The 22,409-nt window shown below is 37.2% G+C and overlaps 3 protein-coding genes and 1 long non-coding RNA gene across 4 annotated transcripts; 3 read left to right on the top strand and 1 right to left on the bottom strand.

Moving 5' to 3' along the window:
- Positions 1–108: 108 nt before the first annotated feature.
- On the top strand, positions 109–10,787 carry mamdc4 (MAM domain containing 4). The gene is made up of 28 exons (XM_056731889.1): positions 109–427; positions 1,689–1,784; positions 1,889–2,050; positions 2,145–2,270; positions 2,364–2,597; positions 2,674–2,799; positions 3,158–3,313; positions 3,701–3,801; positions 3,906–4,061; positions 4,155–4,245; positions 4,322–4,435; positions 4,945–5,043; positions 5,126–5,263; positions 5,345–5,484; positions 5,577–5,679; positions 5,758–5,862; positions 5,950–6,084; positions 6,632–6,759; positions 6,882–7,095; positions 7,177–7,314; positions 7,402–7,526; positions 7,638–7,728; positions 8,663–8,812; positions 8,965–9,090; positions 9,260–9,384; positions 9,481–9,583; positions 9,815–10,005; positions 10,110–10,787. The coding sequence occupies exons 1-28, from the start codon at positions 370–372 to the stop codon at positions 10,116–10,118; spliced, it is 3,540 nt and encodes a 1,179-aa protein (XP_056587867.1). The 5' UTR covers positions 109–369; the 3' UTR covers positions 10,119–10,787.
- On the bottom strand, positions 6,766–11,102 carry LOC130408392 (uncharacterized). The gene is made up of 3 exons (XR_008904746.1): positions 10,977–11,102; positions 10,168–10,254; positions 6,766–7,079 (listed from the first exon to the last, which is right to left on the bottom strand). It is a non-coding gene; the product is annotated as an uncharacterized LOC130408392 (long non-coding RNA).
- A 3,109-nt stretch (positions 11,103–14,211) lies between these two features.
- Positions 14,212–15,847, top strand: LOC130408224 (glutamine synthetase-like). Its single transcript, XM_056731711.1, has 6 exons — positions 14,212–14,380; positions 14,454–14,615; positions 14,732–14,881; positions 15,031–15,158; positions 15,248–15,447; positions 15,535–15,847. Exons 1-6 carry the CDS (start codon positions 14,212–14,214, stop codon positions 15,845–15,847), a joined length of 1,122 nt encoding a protein of 373 aa, XP_056587689.1.
- A 2,376-nt stretch (positions 15,848–18,223) lies between these two features.
- LOC130407954 (glutamine synthetase-like) lies at positions 18,224–21,163 on the top strand. The gene is made up of 6 exons (XM_056731315.1): positions 18,224–18,456; positions 19,497–19,646; positions 19,756–19,902; positions 20,010–20,137; positions 20,283–20,482; positions 20,571–21,163. Exons 1-6 carry the CDS (start codon positions 18,288–18,290, stop codon positions 20,875–20,877), a joined length of 1,101 nt encoding a protein of 366 aa, XP_056587293.1. The 5' UTR covers positions 18,224–18,287; the 3' UTR covers positions 20,878–21,163.
- Positions 21,164–22,409: the final 1,246 nt, after the last annotated feature.

Here is a 22,409-nt window from a genome sequence, read left to right as displayed (position 1 = left end):
TTGTTTCACTACATTGTGTTTCTGATTTTCTATCAAGGTTAACTAGCAAACTTTGCTACTGTGTACTTTCAGAATTTTTGTTAAAAAGTTACATCTTCAGACTTATCTATTGTAAGCACCATCAGAGCCCTCCTCTGCCTTCTGCATGGAGGAATGTTGTCAAGAAGGTTGAGGTTTATTAAATCCGGAACTTGTGTTGGGGTTAAAATGTAAAGTCCACGTGTTATCTCTATATGACATCAGAAGGAAGGAGGGTGAACTTAATAACTTTGGTTATATGGTGGGACAAGGCTTTTTTTTCACAGTAGATCTTTTTTTCACAGCAAGCTCTTGTTCTGTAACCTGAAGTCAATGGTTGAGAATTAAGTCATGGGCACGAAGCAATGGATTCTCTTACTAGGTCTTGTCCTGGATATCTGCCAATGTGGTGAGATTTTGTGTTTTTTTAAGATGTTTAAAAAAAATAGTGTGTTTGGAAGCGTTCAGCTATTTTTGCACGCTGTTTGCTAAACACTTACTAAACACATAGGGCAGTACAGTATTGTTTTGAATCCTCACATTTTTTATATTTCTCTTGATAAAATTAATCTTACATATGCTTTTAATTATTAAATTTAATCCCTGTCTCCAGATTAACACGATTGCAGATGGTGTAGTAAGTAATGCAATATGGTGAAAAATTTCTGCGAGGGATTTAGGGAATAAAATGTTAATCTTAATTTTATGTTATGAATGAAAAAGGTCCTCGAACGTGACAAACGAAGACTTGTGTATCAGAGACCTTTGACTGTGGAGTTGCCACTTCTTAGTACTAAAATGAATTACCTTTGTGACAACCTGAACCTGAGGATTTATACATTTCAGTGATTTGTCTTGATCTGGTTTAAAGGGATAGTTCACCCAAAAATGAAAATTGGCGTGCACTTTATTATACAGTACGTGTACGTATAGTGTACTTAGTGTATGTAATTACCTAAGAAAGTACTGGCTGGTATAAGGTAAATGAGTTTAGGTTTAGGTTCAGGGTAGACCCTAGTTATTAACCATTTGTTATATTGACAGTAAAAAGTACACAGTATGTACTGTAAATGGGAAACATGTAACAGACTGTAAAATAAAGTGATACTGAACATTATGACATCATTTACTCACCCTCTTGTCATTTCACACCTGTATGGCTTTCTTTTATTTTGCAGAACCCAAAAGAAGATATTTTTAAATATGTTGGTAACTGAACAATCGCAGTACCCATTCACTTGCGTGTTGTACCCCTGTTGTTGGGTTACCATGGATAAATCAATGATGACAAAGGGTCTAAACCTAGATTAAACTCAACCATTGAGAGCAACTGGCAGTATAAAATTGAATTTTAATGATCTACGATTAAACTGTTTATGGAGGATGAAATATTTAATAATCTCCATGCAATAAGATACAGTATATCCCAGAACTTTCAGACATTTAACACCATTAAGTTGAACTTATTGTAATGCTAGAAGACATTTATGATATTTATGATTATGTAATTTAATAAATAATGTCTCTAAATTCAAACGAAATAAATAATCACTTCATAATAATCGCATTCATAATGTCTTGATCGACCTACAATATCTTGAATGTCTGGTTTTAGAATTGCACTGACTTGAATCCGAACTTTATTCACAAGTCTTTACTGTTGTTCGCAGCTTTCGCATTTGGGCGTACTAGCTGCATCATTCCACTTGAGAATAAATGTGACTTTATTTGCGATTGTGAAGACTGCAGTGATGAGCAGGAGTGTGGTAGGATTCTCATCATCCATGTAATCATATACCACACATGACCATCTGCATCTTGCCTTCTTTCCCTGAGCCTGTTTCTGCTCTTTTTCATTTGGGGCGGTCAGGTTACAGAGGACCGGACTACGTGTGTGATTTTGAGCACGAGGGAATGTGTGGATGGACGGTCGGTTCGGATGAGGGTGGGTACATGTGGCAGAGACAGCAAAGGGGACAAACTCTTCCTGACAGCGGGCCGTCCTCAGACTACACCACAGGCACCTCCACAGGTACACAAAAGACAAAAGTAGGGGACTTTGTCAAGGCCCTCATATCTTGTTTGTGTACGTGCTTTTTGTCATCCGAAGCTTCTTTTTTTCACAGGCTGGTTTATGGCAGTGACTGCTGTATCATCAGACTCTCACAGAACTGCTGTGCTCATGTCCCCCAAAATAAAACACTCATCCCCCACCTGTCGCATTCGACTCAGATACTTCATCTGGGATGCAGGTCCACATATCCATCCATTAAAATATGCATAAATCTGATGCACAACAAATGTCTTTAAAAAATAAATCTTAACGATTACTGTGTATGTTGCAGGTCACACAGGTCTCGGTGATGCCCCTCTGTGGGTATCGGTGTGGACCGCTGATGGTGAGGAGGCATTGGTGTGGAGGCCAGAGGGTACCAGTGTCCGTGGCTGGAGGGAGGCCACGATCTACCTGGGTCATATCCCGGGTCAGTTCAATATCCACTTTAATTCCAGACGCACGGAAGGGAAGCAGGGAGACGTCTCCATCGATCAACTGGAATTCTTAAACTGTGCCCTGCCAGGTAGAAAATGGGAAAAGTTTTACTTACTCATCCTATTGAACACGAAAAGATTTGAGTTTTCTATGCTTTCTCCAAGTTCCATCTGTAAGTGGGTCGTGCGATCCTGGTTATGTGAAGTGTAAGAATGACGGTTGTGTGGAGGACTATAAGGTGTGTGACAGTACGGACGATTGTGGTGATGGAACAGATGAAGAGAACTGTGGTAAGACATTCTTCATAGTGTATAAATGTATTTATGTTGTGATGCACAGCAAAAATGAGTAAAGTCTCCAAGCTCTTTAAAAGCCATCTATAGACCTTTTTGCATTTGCAACGACAAGAAGGACTTCCTGTTTTAGTTTTAACAAAATACTAACAGAACATTTACAACTCAATCAAAATGTTAAACATCTTTAAGACTTTAATTATTATATATGGGAAATGACTACATAATAAACGGACACAGGAAGTGCTGCAGGACCGGTTTTTATGTCAGCAAAAGGGTCTATAAACTGGGTCCAAGTGGACTAAACAGCCAAACTTTGAAAGGTATTAATTATCTATTGATTTCTCATGCACAGAGCTGTACACGAGCTGTAACTTTGAGGATGACCTTTGTGGGTGGGACCTAAGAACATTTTCATCATTAAAATGGACAAGGACCAATCAGATGAATATATCATTGTCTAAGCCTCTGAAAGGACCTGGGAGAGACCACTCAACTAATACAGCGGCAGGTAATGTCAGGACATTTGGAAAAATTAAGACACCAATGACCAAATTTGTATCCAATAAAATGCTTAAATGAGAACTTCTCAACCACATGGATGGTGCCACCAGTGGGCCTTAAGAGACTTTAAACTACTAAAAATAACATAAAACAAGCAGAAAGTCGGATTAAACATCTAGAAATCAAGATATTTCTAAATTGTTTTTTAAGTTATGCCAAGAATAATTTATAGAAATTGTGAGATGGAAATTCAAATATTGCTGTGGAACGTGGATAAAATCCATTGATTTGGACCTGTTTCAGTACACAATTTGTCAATGTAGCAAGACCTTTAACTATTATTTTTCAAAACATTTGCAGAATGATGATTAGTAAACAAATTACTGCATTTTAGGACATTTCTTGTATGTAACCAAACCGGACGTATTAAAGAGTGATTGGACATCTTTTCAAAGCCCTCCTCTCGCACCAACCAATCACACACATCCATGTCGGGTATGCCTTCATTGTCACGTGTAATAAAAAAGATTTTAATCACCTTCTTAAATTACAAATGTGGCAAAAATATAAAACACATCAATGTGTGTCTGTGATTACAGATGGTTATGTACACACATCAGTTTGGTCGTGTGTCCGGTGGACTGTCAGTGTTGGTGGCGGAGAGACATATCTACCCCGTGTGGCAGCGTGGAGGTTCTCTCGGGGATCTGTGGGTAAAGGCAGAGGTGGAACTTGTGGTAAATAGCACCTTCCAGGTATGAGAACATGACATCATAGCACTTTTTGCAGTCTCATTTTTCTCTGTCTCGTGATTCTCTCTTTACGTCTCTCATTCACTCTTGCCGTAGATTATGTTTGTGGCTGCCATACGAGACCAGGAGTATGGAGGGGTCGCTATTGATGATATTGTATTGTCTCCTGAATGCCGCTTCACTAATGGTACCTCTTACTGTCTGTGATTTTTATTTAGCTTAAATTTCACTGATGCATTCAGTTGTTATGTCTCTGCATATAGAATCAATGCCAATGCCAGAATTTCCAAAATCTCCCGCTCACCCCTGCACGGAGGAGAGTAAGATCTGTGACTTTGCAGTGGATTGTGTGAATGGAGAGGATGAGGCTCAATGTGGTGAGGGCTTTATGTTTATGTGCACTCATGTTTAGTGTTTGTATAATAAATTTCATTTAAATTAAGTTCTTTCATGTGATTATGTTTTTGTAACATTAACACTCTTGGCATTGTGAAGTAAAATGCAGGTCGTCCTTTTAATTATCATTATGTATATATGAAGAGCTCTTTTCCAAAACCCTATAAATCCATTTTAATAGTTTTCATGAAAATTAAAAAATTTACATGACCCATACATTTTGTTAATATTCAATTTATCCTGTTAAATGCAACATATGACATCAGGGACTCATACTATAAATTAATATAAATCAAATAAATGCAAATGCATGAAATAAATAAAAGCCAAATAAAATAAATAGTAACAAACTAAATAGTAAAATAAAATAAATATTTTCAATTTCATGTCATGTTGAAACACTACAAATTAGTTGTCAGTTTTATATTCTATGATATACATTTTAACACGCCAGAGTCACATTATGGTCCATGATATGCTGTGTACACAGGGGACTTCTATTATGGGAATTGCAGCTCTGGTTGGACAGATATCAGCATAGGAAACCTGGCCTGGGATGTAAAACTTGAGTATAACAACTCCATCAAAGGTAATGAACACTTTTACTGTCCTATTATGATTATAACACTTGATCGTGTACATTTGCAGTATGCATACTTATTGTCATTTAGAGGAGTTCCTGTATGTGACTTCTGCCCCTGGGCAACAGCTCACCGAAGCTCAAGTTCGTACACCTCTCCTGGGCCCATCAGGTCCTGTGTGCACCATGCAGTTCTCCTACAGTCTCACCGGCAGAAATTCACACATAGGTACAACATCACCTGCATTGTTTTTGAGATGTCTTTCATCTTCATATCCTGAGATAATAGAACGTGTCCCTCATTCTGCAGGCGAGCTGTCGTTATATGTTGTAGACAGTGTGTTAGGGATTTTGCCTGCGCTGTGGGAGTTTGCGGGAAGGACCAATGAGACGGCAGAGATTTGGATAAAGCAGGATGTCTACATTGGAGCCAGAGAACACCGCTTTCAGGTACTAAAAGTTTAGTTCACCTTTTCAACTTTCTGTGTATTAGATCGGGTTTTAATTTTGGGTCCGTCTGTCCTCATTTTCTCTGTCCTCAGATGGAGTTCAGTGCTCGTGCTGTAGAGCTCTCCTCAGATACGCAGGTCGCAGTGAAGGACATTCACTTTGTCGACTGTCATCAAGACTTTATCCCCTCCAATGGTGTGTTGAAATGAATCTTCAAAATAGTTTCACATTCTTCATGTTGTTTTTATCATCGTTATGTTTCTCTTCTAACAGATCTGTCGTGTAATTTTGAGGTAAATTTGTGCGGGTGGTACCAGGACCAGACGGATAATTTTGACTGGAGTCTGAACACTGGAATGGATCACACCATCTTTGATGGTTCGAATGCTTTTGATTGATTTTAAAAGAATTATTGCGGCAGTTTTGAATTTTATAACTGTGGTCTGTTTATGACTTCTGTTTCAGGAAGTAGTCTAGTGGTGGACATGTGGGACATTTCACTGCGAGGTCTTTCTGGACGTCTTCTATCTATTAGACTGAATGGAATTAACACCGAGCATTGCCTCTCTTTCTTCTACAAACTCTATGGACCGAACACAGGTGGCTTTGAAGAATTCAACTTAAAATATCATACCGTCGCTGTCCTTTCAAAACCGTGGATGTCCAAATTTGCTGTTTTTCAGGAAACGGAAAAAAACACTGTACTTTTTAGATGATTATTATTAGTGCGTTGTCGAAGTTAACAAGCACTTTTCAATACTTTTTATTGGTTAGAGATTTGTAGAACCCAGTGACAAACAAAAAGGGTGACTATTAATAATGATTTATGGCAAAAAAATGAAATATGGAGATAAACGTTTTCAGAAGGACAGCAGCGATATCCCATAAACAGTTTATTTCTGGTCCAAGTTAAAAGGAGAGTTTACCCAAAACTAAACAAAAATTTGTTGCGATCATTAATTACAAAGATACAAAGGTAAAAGATAACCAAAGATTTTCAAAACCCAAGTTGAGCTCTTACGAATCAAGAACAATGTTTAAAGATCTATTTTTATCACATGATATCATAGCTAGACAGCTACTTAAATAAGTTGGTTTGCCCCTCATAATTAATGAACTTGTTTTATTATAAATTTTTCTTTCCCAGGTGCTCTCGCCGTAAAGTTGTTATTTGAGGACGGTACAGAAGACTTGCTATGGGTCCGCAGTGGTGCCCATGGGAATGTCTGGCACGAGGGCCACTGCATTGTGCCTCCTCAGCTCACCGCCTTTCAGGTGCAAACAAAAGCATTTATTTATTTATTTTTATGAATGTAGCATACATTGAATTGTAAAATGTGTCTGACTATTCTTTTAGTCTTTCCTTAAGTCTTTATGTTTCTCTCTTCCATGTGCAGTTGGTTTTTGAGGCCGTACGCTCTGGTTTCGACGGTCAGTTGGCTGTAGATGACGTGGCCTTTGTGACAGGCTCGTGTTCTTTTCCCACCATGTGCTCTTTTGAAAGTCAGACGTGTGGCTACATCAGTTCTGGAAGAGCCAGATGGGTCCATCAGAATTATGCATCAACCGGAAGCGGTCCAGAGACCGATCACAGCCTGGAGACGCAAAAGGGTATGAGAAAAATTCTCTGAAATATGAGAATAAAAATCAGTGTTTAGATAGGTGAATAAACATGTATTGTGTTCTGGCTAGGATTCTACATGTTGGCACACAGTGGTGTGGATGTTCTTTCCCAGGGCAGTAAGATGACCTTGACCTCACCTGTGCGCAAAGGTTTGGGTCACACTGAATGTGTGCATTTCTGGTACCACACAGGAGGAGAGAATCCAGGCAAGAGAACATCATTACATATCTACGTGCTAAATGCAGTAGTTACGCATCCTGAATTCAAAACTTCATTTGTATCACATTTACCAGGCAGTCTAAATGTTTACGTGAAGCCGTCTGAGGGAGACAGAATTAGGTTGTTTTCCAGCAGTCTCGGGCAGGGCAATGCTTGGCATCATGGTCAGGGCAATGTCAGTTGGCATGGGAACTGGGAGGTAGGTGGGCATTATATAGGTGACTTTCAGCAGATCTGCATCCTTGACTTGTTGCCCCTGTTTTGCCATGGTAACAGTATGTAAGTGGATTTATCTGTGCTTGTGAATTAGCTGCAGTTCGAGGTGGAGGGCGGTGGGGGCCAAAACACTTACATTGCCATTGATGACATCACCTATTCAACACACAGCTGTCCTACAGCAGGTTTGTACTTTTCCATTAGGTAAATTCGTTTTTTTTTGGTAACACTTTACAATAAGGTTCTATTTGTTTACAATTAGTTAATACATAAGCAAACATGAACTAACAATCAACAATGCTTCTACAGCATTTATTAATATAAGTTCGTGTTAATTTCAGCATTTACTAAAACATAATTAAAATCAAACGTTGGCACTGTTAACATGAATGACATATTGACAAGGATAAAAAAATCCTGAAAAACGAGTTGTTCATTGTTAGCTAATGTTGGCTAATATATTTCCCAATGTTAACTAGCACCTTATAGTAAACTGTCACAGTTTTTTTACTAAGCATCTTTTCTAGTATAAATATAAAATAAAGCAGTTTCTTGACAAGGAAAGTGATCTAAGATATTTGATCTTGTTTTGTAAATGAAAATATCAGAACCAAGTAAGTTTATGTTTGAAACAAACAACTGGTTAGAAATAAATATGAACTTAGTTTACCTTTCAAGCCTACCTAATTCAGGTTTATGTTACTAAATTTGTATTTTTTCTTTCCTAAAACAAGACTAAAAAACTAATTCTAAGTTAGTAAAATAGAGAAAAATGCTTATAAGAGTTTTTGTGCAGTGTATTTGTAAAGTTAACATAGCATCATAATAGTGGATTTTCTCAATGCACATTCTTGCAAAGAATTGGTGTTTTGTTTAAGGTAAGAAAAAATATCAAAATAAAATGTTATTCTAGACTTTAAATTTAAGTATTGCATTACTTTTCTCCCTCATTTTACGTTGTGTTTCACGTCACATTGTACTGTATATTGTGAGAAAAAATAGTGTGTGAGGGCTGATTCATGTTGACCAAATTAAAAAAGATTTGACATTTAGTTTAAGAAATATTTTACTTTTTTGTAACTTATGATGATTTTGTGTCTTTTCTTGTCTGTGCATTAGATAACACCTGTGATTTGGAGAAAGGTCTGTGTGGTTGGTCCAACACTCAGAGCCCGTCTGTGGATCAGTTAGATTGGGATCTCACTAATGTGCAAGCTGAGAAGTTCTACAGCACACCACCATATGATCACACATTACACACAGATGAAGGTGATTTCTGCAGGTTTAGATGATCCCGCCAATACTGTATACGATATGCTTATGATAACATAATAGCGAAGCGGCAAATAATTTTGGCCAACTATAAACATAAGTAAACAACTGAGGAAATAGGTTTACTTGAGTCTCTTTCTTGGCTCTAGGTCACTTCCTGTTCCTTCCTAACTCCCAACGTGACACTGCTAACCAGAAAGCTTGGCTTTCGAGTCCTCACCTGGCATCAACCAAAGGAACCTGCCTGAGTTTTTGGGTCTATCAGCCGACAATGTGTATGCCTTATTTATATTATTGAATATGCAGTCACAGTGTTGTATAAGCAAGCTTAATTTATTATTCAACATTTTGATTCAGTATCATAACATTCATTTCTTTAAATAAGAAGTCATTAATATAATACAGTATAATGATGATAATGATGAGGATTGTGTTTTTCCCAAGTTGACAGTAAACTCATTGTGTGGAGGCTGTCCGGAGGGGCCACACACGAATTGCTGACACTGCATGAGGGGGGAGGAAACTGGAAATATTTTAGTGCGAATATCACCTCTGACACAGAGTACCAGGTGATCACTTACATTAAATCCACCTGTATTCTGCATTCTAATAGATTTCACAATCTGATGTGATTAACTGATTTGATGTGGTTTAATGTATGGCAGATTGTTTTGGAGGGACTTAAAGGAGAGAAAGGTGTTCTAGCCCTGGATGACATACAGTACACGGTTGGGGTAAACTGTGCCGGGGAGAAGACAGACCCGACATGTAATGAAACACAAGATTTTTTTGTTTAATGATATTTCGATTTCATTGTACAGTGAATTCTGTATAAAGTATACGTTTACGGTGACTTTGTAAAATACATTGTAACTGATTTATGATCGTAGGGAAATAAAAAAAATTGAAATTGTGCTGATTTGGCACTTAATCATACTATATAGTTACAATAATCGTGATTTTTTTTAAATGTTAACAACAGCATCTTTATCATTTCAGCCTCACCATCCTCCAGCAACACTGGAGCAATAGTGGCATCTGTCATTGTCTCTCTTCTTCTCTTGGTCACCCTCTCTGCCTTGCTACTCTATTACCTTAAAGACAAACAGAGAGCAAGTGCTTTAGACTCGAACACATCTGTTGTCAACTGCGCTGGCTTTGGCAATGAACTGTATGAATCTGATCAGATTGTAAGTTTGCTTACAATCTATTTTAAGTAAACTTTTGAGCTTGTCACTTTCTTCACAGGACAGTTTTATTAAACAATCGTTTTCTTTTGTGTGTTTGTTTATAGGAACAGTAGGAACAAGGGAATGCAGTAGCGTAAGAAGCTCTTTCAGTGATTGTCCTACCTTCTGTCAGCCTTCGTGCAAGACAGGCAACATCACAGCAGGAGAACTGCTTGTGTCGCCGGGGCAGGAGTAGCCCGGTCATCAAATCTGCAAATATACACCCAACAAGCAACTCTTTGTTTTAAATTTAAACATCATTATGATAGCTTTATGATTGAATCGAAATGTATTACAGAAGTATAGTGGGATGTTTATCCAAATATGCAGTCCCATCCAAATTTATATGAAAATGGAGGAAAATGTTAAGTAGCTTACAGATACGGAAAAGCGGGGAATGAATTGTCCATAGATATTTGTGATATTAGATGTCCATAATTTTATGTTATCAGAGAATTGAGTGGTCTGAGTAACATGTTGTGAGTTTACCATGGCAGAATATAAAACAGATTTGACTCGTGAACGATTTTTTACTTTTCTCTTTTGCATAATAGAACACGGTCCAGAAAGAATGAACTCAATTCTTAATGCAACAATGCACCATTTTGTATGTTTTTTGTTAAAGGGCATGCAAAAGGTGCAATTTAATATGTGATGTCCAATTTATAATGATGGTAGGGTTTGTGAGAGTTACCAAATTAATGCGGCTGAAAGATGAACAATCCGTTTCCTGTTCAGTGTATTTAAAAATTGTGTTAAATAAAGCATTTATTGTATAAAGAGTGTATTTGTGTGCAAAAATTCAAAATTGTGCTTTTTTAGTTCTGATTATATTTGAGCATCTTAAGCTTCTGTTGAACTTAATTTAATCATAATGTAAAAAATAAAACAAAATTATGATAGTAGTAACCGTGATATTATAACTATTTCACCTAAATTTAATGGCGACGTCTCCTGGCAACGACGATATGTCTCCATGGTAACATTCTCCAGATCCGTCTGTCGGAAACCTTTGACGGGATAATTCACGCAAAAAAATCCTAAAACGTGCAGTAAAAGAAAATATTTTTTACAGTAAAAAAATAAGCACCCGAAATGAATTCGATAGTGAAACTATACATTTGTGAATGACTTTGGCGAAGCGAGACGATGCAGCGACGCGGACACGAGCGCGAGAGAGTTCTGCAGTGAAATGATGCTCTACGACTGAATTGTGCTTGTTTTTCCAAGCTGTCCCTATTGCGCAAAGACCAGAGAAATACCGAATATTGGGATGGAGCCTGGTGTCCTCATATTTTTACTTTACCTTATGATCGCTCACGAGCTGGTGTGTGGACTGATGCAGTACAGGAGACAAGCAGACAAGCCACATAAACGACTAATGTGGGGCTCCAGGTAAGGTGTGTGCACGAGACTTTCTTTTTCTAGCAATTTTTTTTAAATGTCCTTTATATAAGAATTAACCATGGTGTTATTAATGTTTTTGACTGATTTATTAACTAAAAACTAAATGTAATTTTATGGCTGTGGTTTTACCACGTGCTGTACTGTAGTAAATGTTTTGTCTACATGTGCCTGCTTTCTAAACTGTGTGGACTTTACTCTTTCTTTACTAGTGCTCCTGTCTGTCCAGGGACCTGGAGAGTCACTAGCCAGCCGGTGTATACCAGAAGGCGAGAGAAATATGGACGTATTGTGAGAAAAGTGTGACATGAGGACATGTTGGTTGTGTTTGTCTATGATTCCAGCACTGTGACAACAGACTGAAGATATGCTGGGCCACTCACTGCCTTTTAACCATTCATGATTGAAAGTGAATGGTCAAGGATGATATTTACATATCTCCCAGGCCACTAACTGTACTTTTGTGCACATACTTAAAGGAATAGTTCAACCAAAATTGCAATTCTGTCATTGGAATTCTGCCATTCTTTTCTGTTGTTTTTTTTCATTTAGTTATATTTCGTTTAGTTATTCCCTTCTTTTGTTATTTTGAAGCAATTCTAAGCATTTTTTTACATTTTTAATTTTAAACCAAAATTTGATGACAGAATTATTTATTTGGTAGACTATTATTTAAGTATATCTATTGAAACACAGATTTTGGCTACATTTTTCTTTTAATAACATGGTCACTAGTTATTATAAGATGTTGTAGCGACATCGCCAGCACAGATCTGGGAACTGTGATCTTGCTCTGATAGCACTTTGCAGAGATTTTCATCCCAAATAGCTGTGATGGGATTGAACCAATTCTTATAAAAGAAATCTGCTAAATTATGACTGATATAAGTACGAGATACTTGATTTGTATGTGATTTGAATGTCATGTTTTTATACATTTTCCTGCCATCAGTGTTTTGTAAAATAATTGCAATTACTACATGCTTTTGGTGTGACACAAGTATATGCAAGTTTCCATGTTATTGTCTTCTTCATTTAGCAGACTATGTAACCAAGTGCGGTACATTTTCAATAAACATGCATTTCAGCATCAGCAAGAGTGTTTGTAATGATAGAGATGCGCTGTCATAGAAACAGCCAGGAGAATCTGACAAAGTCTGCAGTATAATCATTTGGCTTTTGATTTTTAGGTCAGAATGGGTCGAATTTCCTCTTCAATACCTCATACACAAGTCATTGTAATCCATTTTGAGCTTTAACTAAGGCTGCGTTTACATTTTTCTCATTAACATGCAGTCTCTGTGCTCCGAACAAACAGATCGGATCTTCAGACAAACAGGACAGTGTTAGATGCACACAGCAGTTGACGTTGTTTAATAAGCCGTGAACTTTAATGACTTGTATGCCTAGTAAGATGCAAACAAGCCGTTTCCTGTTAAAGTACATGTTTGCTTCAAGAGCGATTTTTTTTCGCAGACAACTGCGTGTAACTTGTCAGCTCAAGTAATGGGGTTATTTATATGGATGTTGTTAAGGCCGGCTCAGCAGGGACTCCCAGAGGATATCTGGCCTTGTATTCTATTTCATTCAGAGGTGAATTGGACTGTACAAACTCTGTATTTTTGCTGAGGTCTCTTTGCAGTGGAAACTTGCTGTGTAATTAAATGCGCAAAGTTAGTGAGGTGAGAAAACTGTCTCAGTAAGCAGATTCAATTAAAAGTACCATTCATGTCCAACTCTCATTATTGTCTCGAGAGAAATCACAGAGCAGCTTTTATCAGTTTAATTCATAAGGGTAAAATGAGTCATCGGGGTCAGGTTTTAGGTCTCCAGTGATTGCGTCACGCGTCACAGAAGCCTTAAACGTGGTTGTTCCAGCAAACAGGTTGCAGTCTTAGGCCTATGGACTGGAGCCAAGTACAATAACATCTCTGAGTGAGTATACTCTAATAATATGATTCATATTTAGTATTCAAATGAATTACTATAATACGTCAAGGGTATTACATCCTTTTAATAATTATATTTATAAAGTTATTATGTATACACGGTCAATGTTTGATAAGAATGATTAATTCAGCTTTAAGACACTTGCTATTGGTCAAATAAGAGATTCAATATAAAAACAAATAGCAATTGTAAATTAGATTTAAAAATATAAAAAGCAAAACAATACAATTCTTTTGAAAATTACATTTCTGGTCTGATCTGCATTGAGCTTTTGTAGTAACTGTTTATCCATTCATTCAAATTAAGCATAGCTATGCAAATTTTCATATAGTAAGACAATTGTTTAATATGAGACATTCATAGCCTTTTAATTTCTTTAAAACTATTATAAATATTCATACTTTTAAAGATACCTGATCAATAATTGTTTGAAAGGGAATAAGTAAATTCTGTCAAATTTTACTCACCCTCTTGTCATTTCAAACCTGTATGACTTTCTTCTGCAGAACACAAAAGAACATATTTTCTAGAATGTTGGTGACTGAACAACGGTGGGACTCATTAAGTTTGCAATGGTTTTTTGTCCGTACAATAAAAGTGAAATGGTACCGCCGTTATTCTGTTATCAACATACAACGAAAGACAGAAAGTCACACAGGTTTGAAATTACGCGAGGATGATTAAATGATGACAGAATTGTAGTTTTGGGATGAACTGTACCTTTAACTATATTTGGGAAAGGTATTTTAACGATCATTATTACAAAACTGTTTTTCTCTCCAGATCCAGTGTTTGCTGTAAATCCGGTCTAGCATGTCTTGCGTACCTGACAACTCTTGTCTCCGAAAGGCCGTCCGCCAGCATTATCTCAGTCTGGCCCAGGGAGACCACTGTCAGCTCACATATGTCTGGATCGATGGCTCTGGGGAGGGTCTGCGTAGCAAGTCTCGAACCATGGATTCCGAACCAAACAGCATAGCTGGTACTAACATTTTGCTTTAAATTGACCTGAAAGAAATCAACGTGTTATATATGGTTTGTTTGTTCCCTAACAGATCTACCGGAATGGGAGTTCGATGGGTCTAGTACAGGGCAGGCGGTAGGATCTAACAGTGACATGTTGCTCATTCCTGTGAGCATGTTTAGGGACCCCTTCCTTTTGGATCCTAACAAACTGGTCCTGTGTGAGGTGGTGAAGCACACCCGGGAGCCTGCAGGTATAGGTGACATGATGACGTATTGTTTGGAAAATAAATGTAATATACTGTTGGATTATAGTGACAGGGCTGGGAAATACAAATCTAAGTTTTTAATCCTTTATTAAACTTCTTAGAATCAAACCATCGTAATAGCTGTAACAAGGTCCTAGAGATGGTCAAAGAGGACCTCCACCCCTGGTTTGGTATGGAGCAGGAATACACAATTTTGGGAGTGGATGGACACCCTTACAGTTGGCCCAGACTTGGCTTCCCGAAGCCACAAGGTTATTGAATTTGATAATATTTTTTCTGCACTTATTATACATGTACAGTAAGAAATATAAAAAGAAATTGGCACGTTATCCAAATATCTTCAACAAATATTACAGTTTTGTTACGAATCGGTCATGATTGTGTATTTTTTGTCTGTCAGGTCCATATTACTGCGGTGTTGGTGCTGACAGGGCCTTTGGCAGAGACATTGTGGAGTGCCATTTCAAAGCCTGTCTGTATGCTGGCATCAAAATCAGTGGCACAAATGCAGAGGTCATGCCTTCTCAGGTGACTAAAATAATTTGGTATCACCAGGTGTCAAGGATTGTGTTTTGTATGGATGCCCAGTCTGATTTGTTTGCTCTCTCTCTCTGTAGTGGGAGTTCCAGGTGGGACCGTGTGAGGGAATCGAGATGGGGGATCAACTGTGGATGTCTCGATTCTTGTTGCACAGAGTGTGTGAAGATTTTGTTGTGGTGGCCACTCTTGATCCAAAACCAATGAAGGGAGACTGGAACGGAGCTGGCTGTCACATCAATGTGAGCACTGTGCACACCAGAGGAGAGGGAGGAATTGAGTATGTACTGATGACGCAGACACGCGTAACTAAGTTTGGTGAGACATAATACAAGTCCGATGGCTACTATTCTTTCCTTTAAATCAGGCACATTGAGCAAGCCATCGAGAAACTGAAAAAGCGTCATGTCGAGCATATTCGAGTCTACGATCCACATGGTGGTGAGGATAACAAGCGACGCCTCACAGGTCTTCACGAGACCTCCAGCATCCATGATTTCTCAGCAGGGGTTGCTAATCGTGGTGCCAGCGTCCGCATCCCCCGTCTGGTGGCGCATAACAAATCTGGTTACTTTGAGGACAGACGTCCTGCTGCCAACTGTGACCCGTATGTTGTGATCTGTGCAATGGCCCGCACATGCATGCTGGAGGAGGAAGATGATGTGCATGAATTGGAATGATACAATCTACATATTCAATAGCGGATATCTGAATGTCATGTATAGGGCATATTTACTTATTATTAGATTACCTCAATTTGTTGGATAAGTAAACTTTACTTCAACATCTATGTACACTATTGAGTTTTCAAAATCTTATCATTCTTAATAGATTATTAAATCTAATCACCATTGTTAATCCTTTTTATTCCTGTTTTATTCTATTGTTTGTATTGATGTCACCACAAGCTTAATATTTTTAACTCATTCACCGCCATTGACGAGTTATCTCGTCATTTAAAAAAAACGCTTCCCCGCCAAAGACGAGTTTTTACGGCAATCAGTGTTTGTACTGTTGTACAGCAGGTGGCGCTATTGCACACCACTGGGAAAAAGTACAGAATCCCAGAACCTAGAACGTATATGTTCTAGCGGTTTTTAATGATTGTTCTGAGTGTAATCTGGGCGGAATCTTTGACAAAAAACATTAATTATCTCAGCTGTTTAATCAAAATGATGGATTTTTTTAATAAACCTACCCACATCTAGGGAGTGTTAAAAAACGAGCAAATGAAGATAAAAGAATGCGGTTTCTTTTGTTTAAAAGCTGAGACTCTGTTCTCTCATTTGACATATTGTTTGTCCATATATTCTTTACAGAAAATGTACTGTGAGCCATTAAAGTTGGGTGAAAATGCTAAAAAACACTGGCGTAGGCTGGCAACTTTTTTTTGAAGAGGCTGGCTGTGACTGAGTTAATGATAGAAATATAAATACAGTAACAGAACCATTTTTTCTTATTTTTAATTTGGTTTAAGAAAAGGGAAATTTAAAAGTACATATGACACATATTGTTGTGTAAGGTATACAACCGGACGCATTTTTTTCAGTCACAAATTAACAATTTAATTATTAAGAAATATGATCACTGTTTTGTGCAGGTGTGTGCACATTTTTACACATATATTTATTGTTAGACGAGGAATTACATTTTATTCAACATAAAGGATTTTCAATCACAGATATGTAGCCCTCAATTATTTCTTTTATATAAAAAGAGTATTCAGTTGAATTGCGTTGTTTGACCACTCTAAAAGTGTTTGCCAAGGCCTGAAGAAGGTCCCCCTTCACCTTTTAGAATACAGTATTTTGTTACATTGTAAAACTTGTTTGTTCATGAACTTAGGACATGTTTTTGAAACATTGTAACAACGTTATGAGTCCGTTTCTGTTTGAAATAGACATCAATAATCAAATAATTAAATCAATAATCAAATATTTATGTTTTAATATTATTATTACCATTGCAATAATTTGTTAAGTCACTTTTTGGGATCAGTTTAGCCTATATGTAAAATGAAAAAAAATACTAGGCCTAGATGCCACAGCAGAAATAGAAGATATACACTCAGCTGAGTACATTTCAATTTTCAACATTAAAAATGATCTAGTGTGTTTGCTTGTTTGCTTTAACTACATATTGCTTCACTTTTGCCAGTCAGATGGCCTGTGGAACAACATTTAAAAAAGACTGCAATCCTGGCTGGCTTAAAATCTTTGTGTATTATACAGGTCTAGTCAGATTTTCAAATCGGAACCGACTTTTAACCAGATCATTAAGTTGAAAAACCTTTTTGAAAAACGACAAATATTTTGTATTATTTAGTGCATAAAATGCTTTCTTTATTGTGAAAGTTGGAATGGATGGATGGGTGGTGTGGATGAGATGCACCAAGAAAATTGTGACCTGAGTGTTATAAGGTTTAAGTGCATTTTGTTAAGCACTTTTATGCAGTTCCATGATCAAGATCTTTACCCTGTAAACTGTACTCTTCATCTGTGACAAAGACTGCAGACTTTAGCCCATACTACATATAAGGAGTCGCATAACAGCGACAAATTAAATTTCTTGGATTGATAATTATTGATTAGTTTCACAAAAATCATTTGATGCACTTACAACAATATTGACTGAACTTTAGATATCAATTTGGCAAAACATTATTAGGTGTAGGATATTAGCCAACGTTATATTAAGTCATATATACAATTATCTATATAATAATAAATACAATGGTGTCGAAAGAGAATTTTAAAATCTTACTGCATCATGTTCTTATAACTGTAACTGTTTTCAACAATTCATGTTCAGTGTATATTTTACACATATTTCTAAACCAAAGAAAGTTATATAGGGACAGGGTTATGGACATATTTTTTAAAAGGAAAAAATAAATAATTTTCCATTTGCATTTACAGTTGTAAAGTTTTGTGTCCATGTGTTACACCGACCAATGAGTATACGTGTGGGTGGGACAAGGGACTGCAACATATTGTGGTGTTTTTCAAAGCTGTAAATAAGTGTATGTTGGAGTGAGAGTGGTTAGATCAGAGAAAGTAGCAAAACCGTAACTTCATATTAAACTTAAAATTCAGTATTTCTTCAACTCTCCGGATTATCATGTCCTATATTTCTGTCAGCTCAACTGTAAACAAGTTCTTACGATGGAGATATCTCAGTCTTCCCCAGGGAGACAAATGTCAAATCACTTACGTCTGGATCAGGGACACAAGCAACGAGATGTGCAGCAAAACTCGAACTGTGGATTCTGAACCAAAAGGCATAGCTGGTAAAATATCTCCATTTACATTTCATACAAATTAAAATTTAAGGATCACGTATTAATATTTCCCATGTAGGCCTATTAGACCCGTGACCCGAGGTAGTTCGTATAAGCGGTAGAAAATGGATGGATGGATGGATGAATAGGCCTATTAGAAATTATATTAAACTCATTAACACAAATGTAACTTTGGGTATAATGTGCCTAAAATGTTAAAAATAAATGAAAACCTGGTATATTTTAGAATCTGTGTAGTGCCTAGAGTTTGTAAAAAATGTTCACCTGCATTTTATCAAGTAACTTCTAGACATCAAGGTGTGATGCTTTTAAAACAGTGAGTTCCTTTGTTGGGCTCTTATGAATAGTTTTTTCTTCTTCATTTTATTCAAAAGCAGCCTTCATGCCATGTGTTACATTGTTGATTTATTGTAGCCAACTAGAACATTCTACACTCTACAAACTTCGAGGCTTCTGCGATTAAATAATTAAATTACAACTAGCATAAAATTTTTCAATGAGTACAAAACTCATCATAGATTTAGTCACTTAAGTTTGTATTTAAAAGCCACTCCACAGTAACACGTTTTTTGATAAGTTGTTTTGTTTTAGCTAATTTGTTATTGTTAAGATATGTGATTTATACTTTATTTTACAGTGCCCGTGTTACAGTGTACTTATACGTTTAAGTACTGAGTGATCAATATTAATTTAATTTAATTTAATTTAATATTAAATACACGTACATACTAGGATTAGGATTAGAGTTTGGTTCAGGGTTAGATACATGTAATTATGCATAATTTATAGTAAATACTGTAATAAATAAATGTAACATGTGTAACAAGGGCACAGTAAAATAAAGTGTTACCATGTGGGTAAACTGCATATGCCCTTATGGCGGAAACGCATTGGTTCAAATTATATGCCCTGGTGTGTGGTGATTTTTCATAGATCAGTGTAATATACTGTAGAGTCATCAAACAGAAATAGAAAGGTTTTAGCTTTCAAATGTTGTTGTCATGATTTCCTGTTATTACTTTGCATAGATATACCAGAATGGGTGTTTGCTTACCGAACTGAAAGATCTGTAGCTGAGATGTTACTGGTTCCCGTTTGCATGTTCAGAGACCCCTTCTTTTTGGACCCTAACAAACTGGTTTTGTGTGAAGTGTTCGAGCATACCCGAGAACCTGCAGGTCATACATTTCCATTTGCGCATTTGACATACTGTATGCCTTTATTCAAAGTAACATGGGCTGATATACAGTATGGAATATTCAGTAATTTAGACTCTTATTCTCTTAGAATCAAACCATCGTAACAGCTGTGACAAAGTCCTGCAGATGGTCAAAGAACTCCGGCCCTGGTTTGGTATGGAGCAGGAGTATACACTTTTAGGAGTGGATGGACACCCTTATGGCTGGCCCAGACTTGGCTTCCCCAAACCACAAGGTTGTAGAAATGGTTAATGTTATATGGACACTAGCATTAATCTGTGTGTGCTGGTTTCCATGTCAAGTTTTGCTCTGAATTTGTCATGATTTTCTTTCTTCTGCCAGGTTCATATAACTGTGGGGTTGGTGCTGACAGGGCCTTTGGCAGAGACATTGTGGAGTGCCATTTCAAAGCTTGTCTGTATGCTGGCATCAAAATCAGTGGGATTAATGCAGAGACCATGCCCTCTCAGGTGACTGAAAAGAAGTTAATCTGTGACAAGAAGTTTTTAGACTGAAAGTACATTTGCAAACATATAGATTTAAATATAAAATACAGTAAGTCTTCTTCATGTTGGATGAAACACCCAGTCTGATTTGTTTGATCTCTCTCTGTAGTGGGAGTTCCAGGTGGGACCGTGTGAGGGAATCGAGATGGGGGATCAACTGTGGATGTCTCGATTCTTGTTGCACAGAGTGTGTGAAGACTTTGGAGTCCTGGCCACTCTTGATCCAAAACCCATGGAAGGAGATTGGAATGGAGCTGGTTGTCACATCAATGTGAGCACTGTGCACACCAGAGGAGAGGGAGGAATTGAGTATGTACTGACGATGCACAGACACATAACAAAGCTTGTAGAGATTTAATAATAAATCTAAAGGCCATTATTCTCTCTTTCACATCAGGCACATTGAGCGAGCCATCGAGAAACTGAGAAATTGTCATGATGAGCATATTCAAGTCTACGATCCACATGGGGGTGAAGATAACAAACGACGCCTCACAGGTCTTCACGCAACCTCCAGCATCCATGATTTCTCTGCAGGTGTTGCTGATCGAGGTGCCAGCATCCGCATCCCTCGTCTGGTGGCGCATAACAAATGCGGTTACTTTGAGGACAGACGTCCTGCTGCCAACTGTGACCCGTATGTTGTGATCTGTGCAATAGCCAGCACGTGCATGCTGGAGAACAATGTCAATGGATTAAAATGATACAATCAATTATTTGTTTAACAATATCAGTTTAATTGATATAACATTTTAATATATTAGCTAAATGTTTTGCAGAATAAGTATTAAAATGTTTATCTCAAGCTAAATCTTATTAAATTCAATGTTAGCCTAATGCTTGCTGTATGAGAAAGGTGTTCATAAATCAATAATTCACTTATTCCTGCGTTCTAACATCTTTTGGTTTGAGCTTGTCTAGTATGGACTGCATTCCTTGCTGTGTTACTGACTGTCCATAAGGGGGAGCAATAGACAAATGTTTAGCACCATATCCACACTTAAAGGGATAGTTCAGCCAAAAACTCCAATTTGCCGTTTATTTACTCACCCTCAGGGCATCCGAGATGTAGGTAAAAATAATTCTTGAGTAGAGTCATAAAGAAGAGTGTTTGGTAAATCCGCTGCACTCTCTGCTTCATAATGGGAGTCTATGGGGTCCACCTGTCTAAGAGTTCCTAAAGCACACAATTCCTAAAAGCGGCTCCTGGCAACATGTTGACGTTTCGTGAAGCGAATCTTTAGATTCTTTCATAAAACTGAACGTCATTTTTAATAATATTAGCCATAATGTGCACACAATCTGCACGCAATCACAATCTTCTTCTTGTAGTATTTGGTGGCGGATGGCATACCAGCATCTGGTACGTTTAGCGTCACCTGGAGAAGGGAGTGTTCAGGCGGTACACTATGGCTAATATTATTAAAAATGAGGTTCAAATTTATGAAAATATCGTGCGAGTCACTTCACGAAACGTAAACATGTCGCCTGTAGCCGCTTTTTAGAATTATATGCTTTAGGAACTCTTTAGACAGGTGGACCCCATATACTCCCATTATATGAAGCAGAGAGGGCAGCGGATTTACCAAACACTCTTCTTTATGATTCTACTCAAGAATAATTTTTACCTACATCTCGGATGGCCTGAGGGTGAGTAAATAAACGGCAAATTGGAGTTTTTGGCTGAACTATCCCTTTAAGTGTCTTTTCGTAAACAAATACAAATAAGTTTTCTTAGAAAGCCAAAGCTTTTACAAGAATGGTCCATTATAAAAGTTTTTACTCACATTATTGTTGTTATGTGACGCTTTTTTTAAGTTGAACTTAAGTCAAAACAAAATAGGCTAAGTATGTTCACTCAAAGATGGGTCTGGAATTCTGCTACAAAATATCTGGCTTTTTCACTAAATGTATTCTGTTAAATTCAGCTGTGTCTAAAATTAGATTTTGCATAATTCCAAAACTATTATTTGTCCATTGGCAGATTTTGGGCATGATTAAAGCTTACATTTCATAAAATGTGTTATTATGTACAAAAAACAGACATTTTTCTGGACTATCAAGATTTTCGTACTGTGATACTACCTTGTCATCATTTTACTCCGGAATTGTTACATTTGGCATATGTTAACATGCCAAAGCTAGAGATTTCTGAAAAATTTCTTTCACACAAAAGAAAAAGTTCACTCACATAAGAAATTAAAATCTCATGAATTTTTAATGAAATTGATCAAAA

This window comes from Triplophysa dalaica, chromosome 19 (assembly GCF_015846415.1).
Source record: "Triplophysa dalaica isolate WHDGS20190420 chromosome 19, ASM1584641v1, whole genome shotgun sequence".
In the NCBI taxonomy this organism is placed as follows: Eukaryota; Metazoa; Chordata; class Actinopteri; order Cypriniformes; family Nemacheilidae; genus Triplophysa; species Triplophysa dalaica.
The sequence above is the reverse complement of the archived record's forward strand: the minus strand, read 5'-3'. Positions and strand labels throughout refer to the sequence as shown.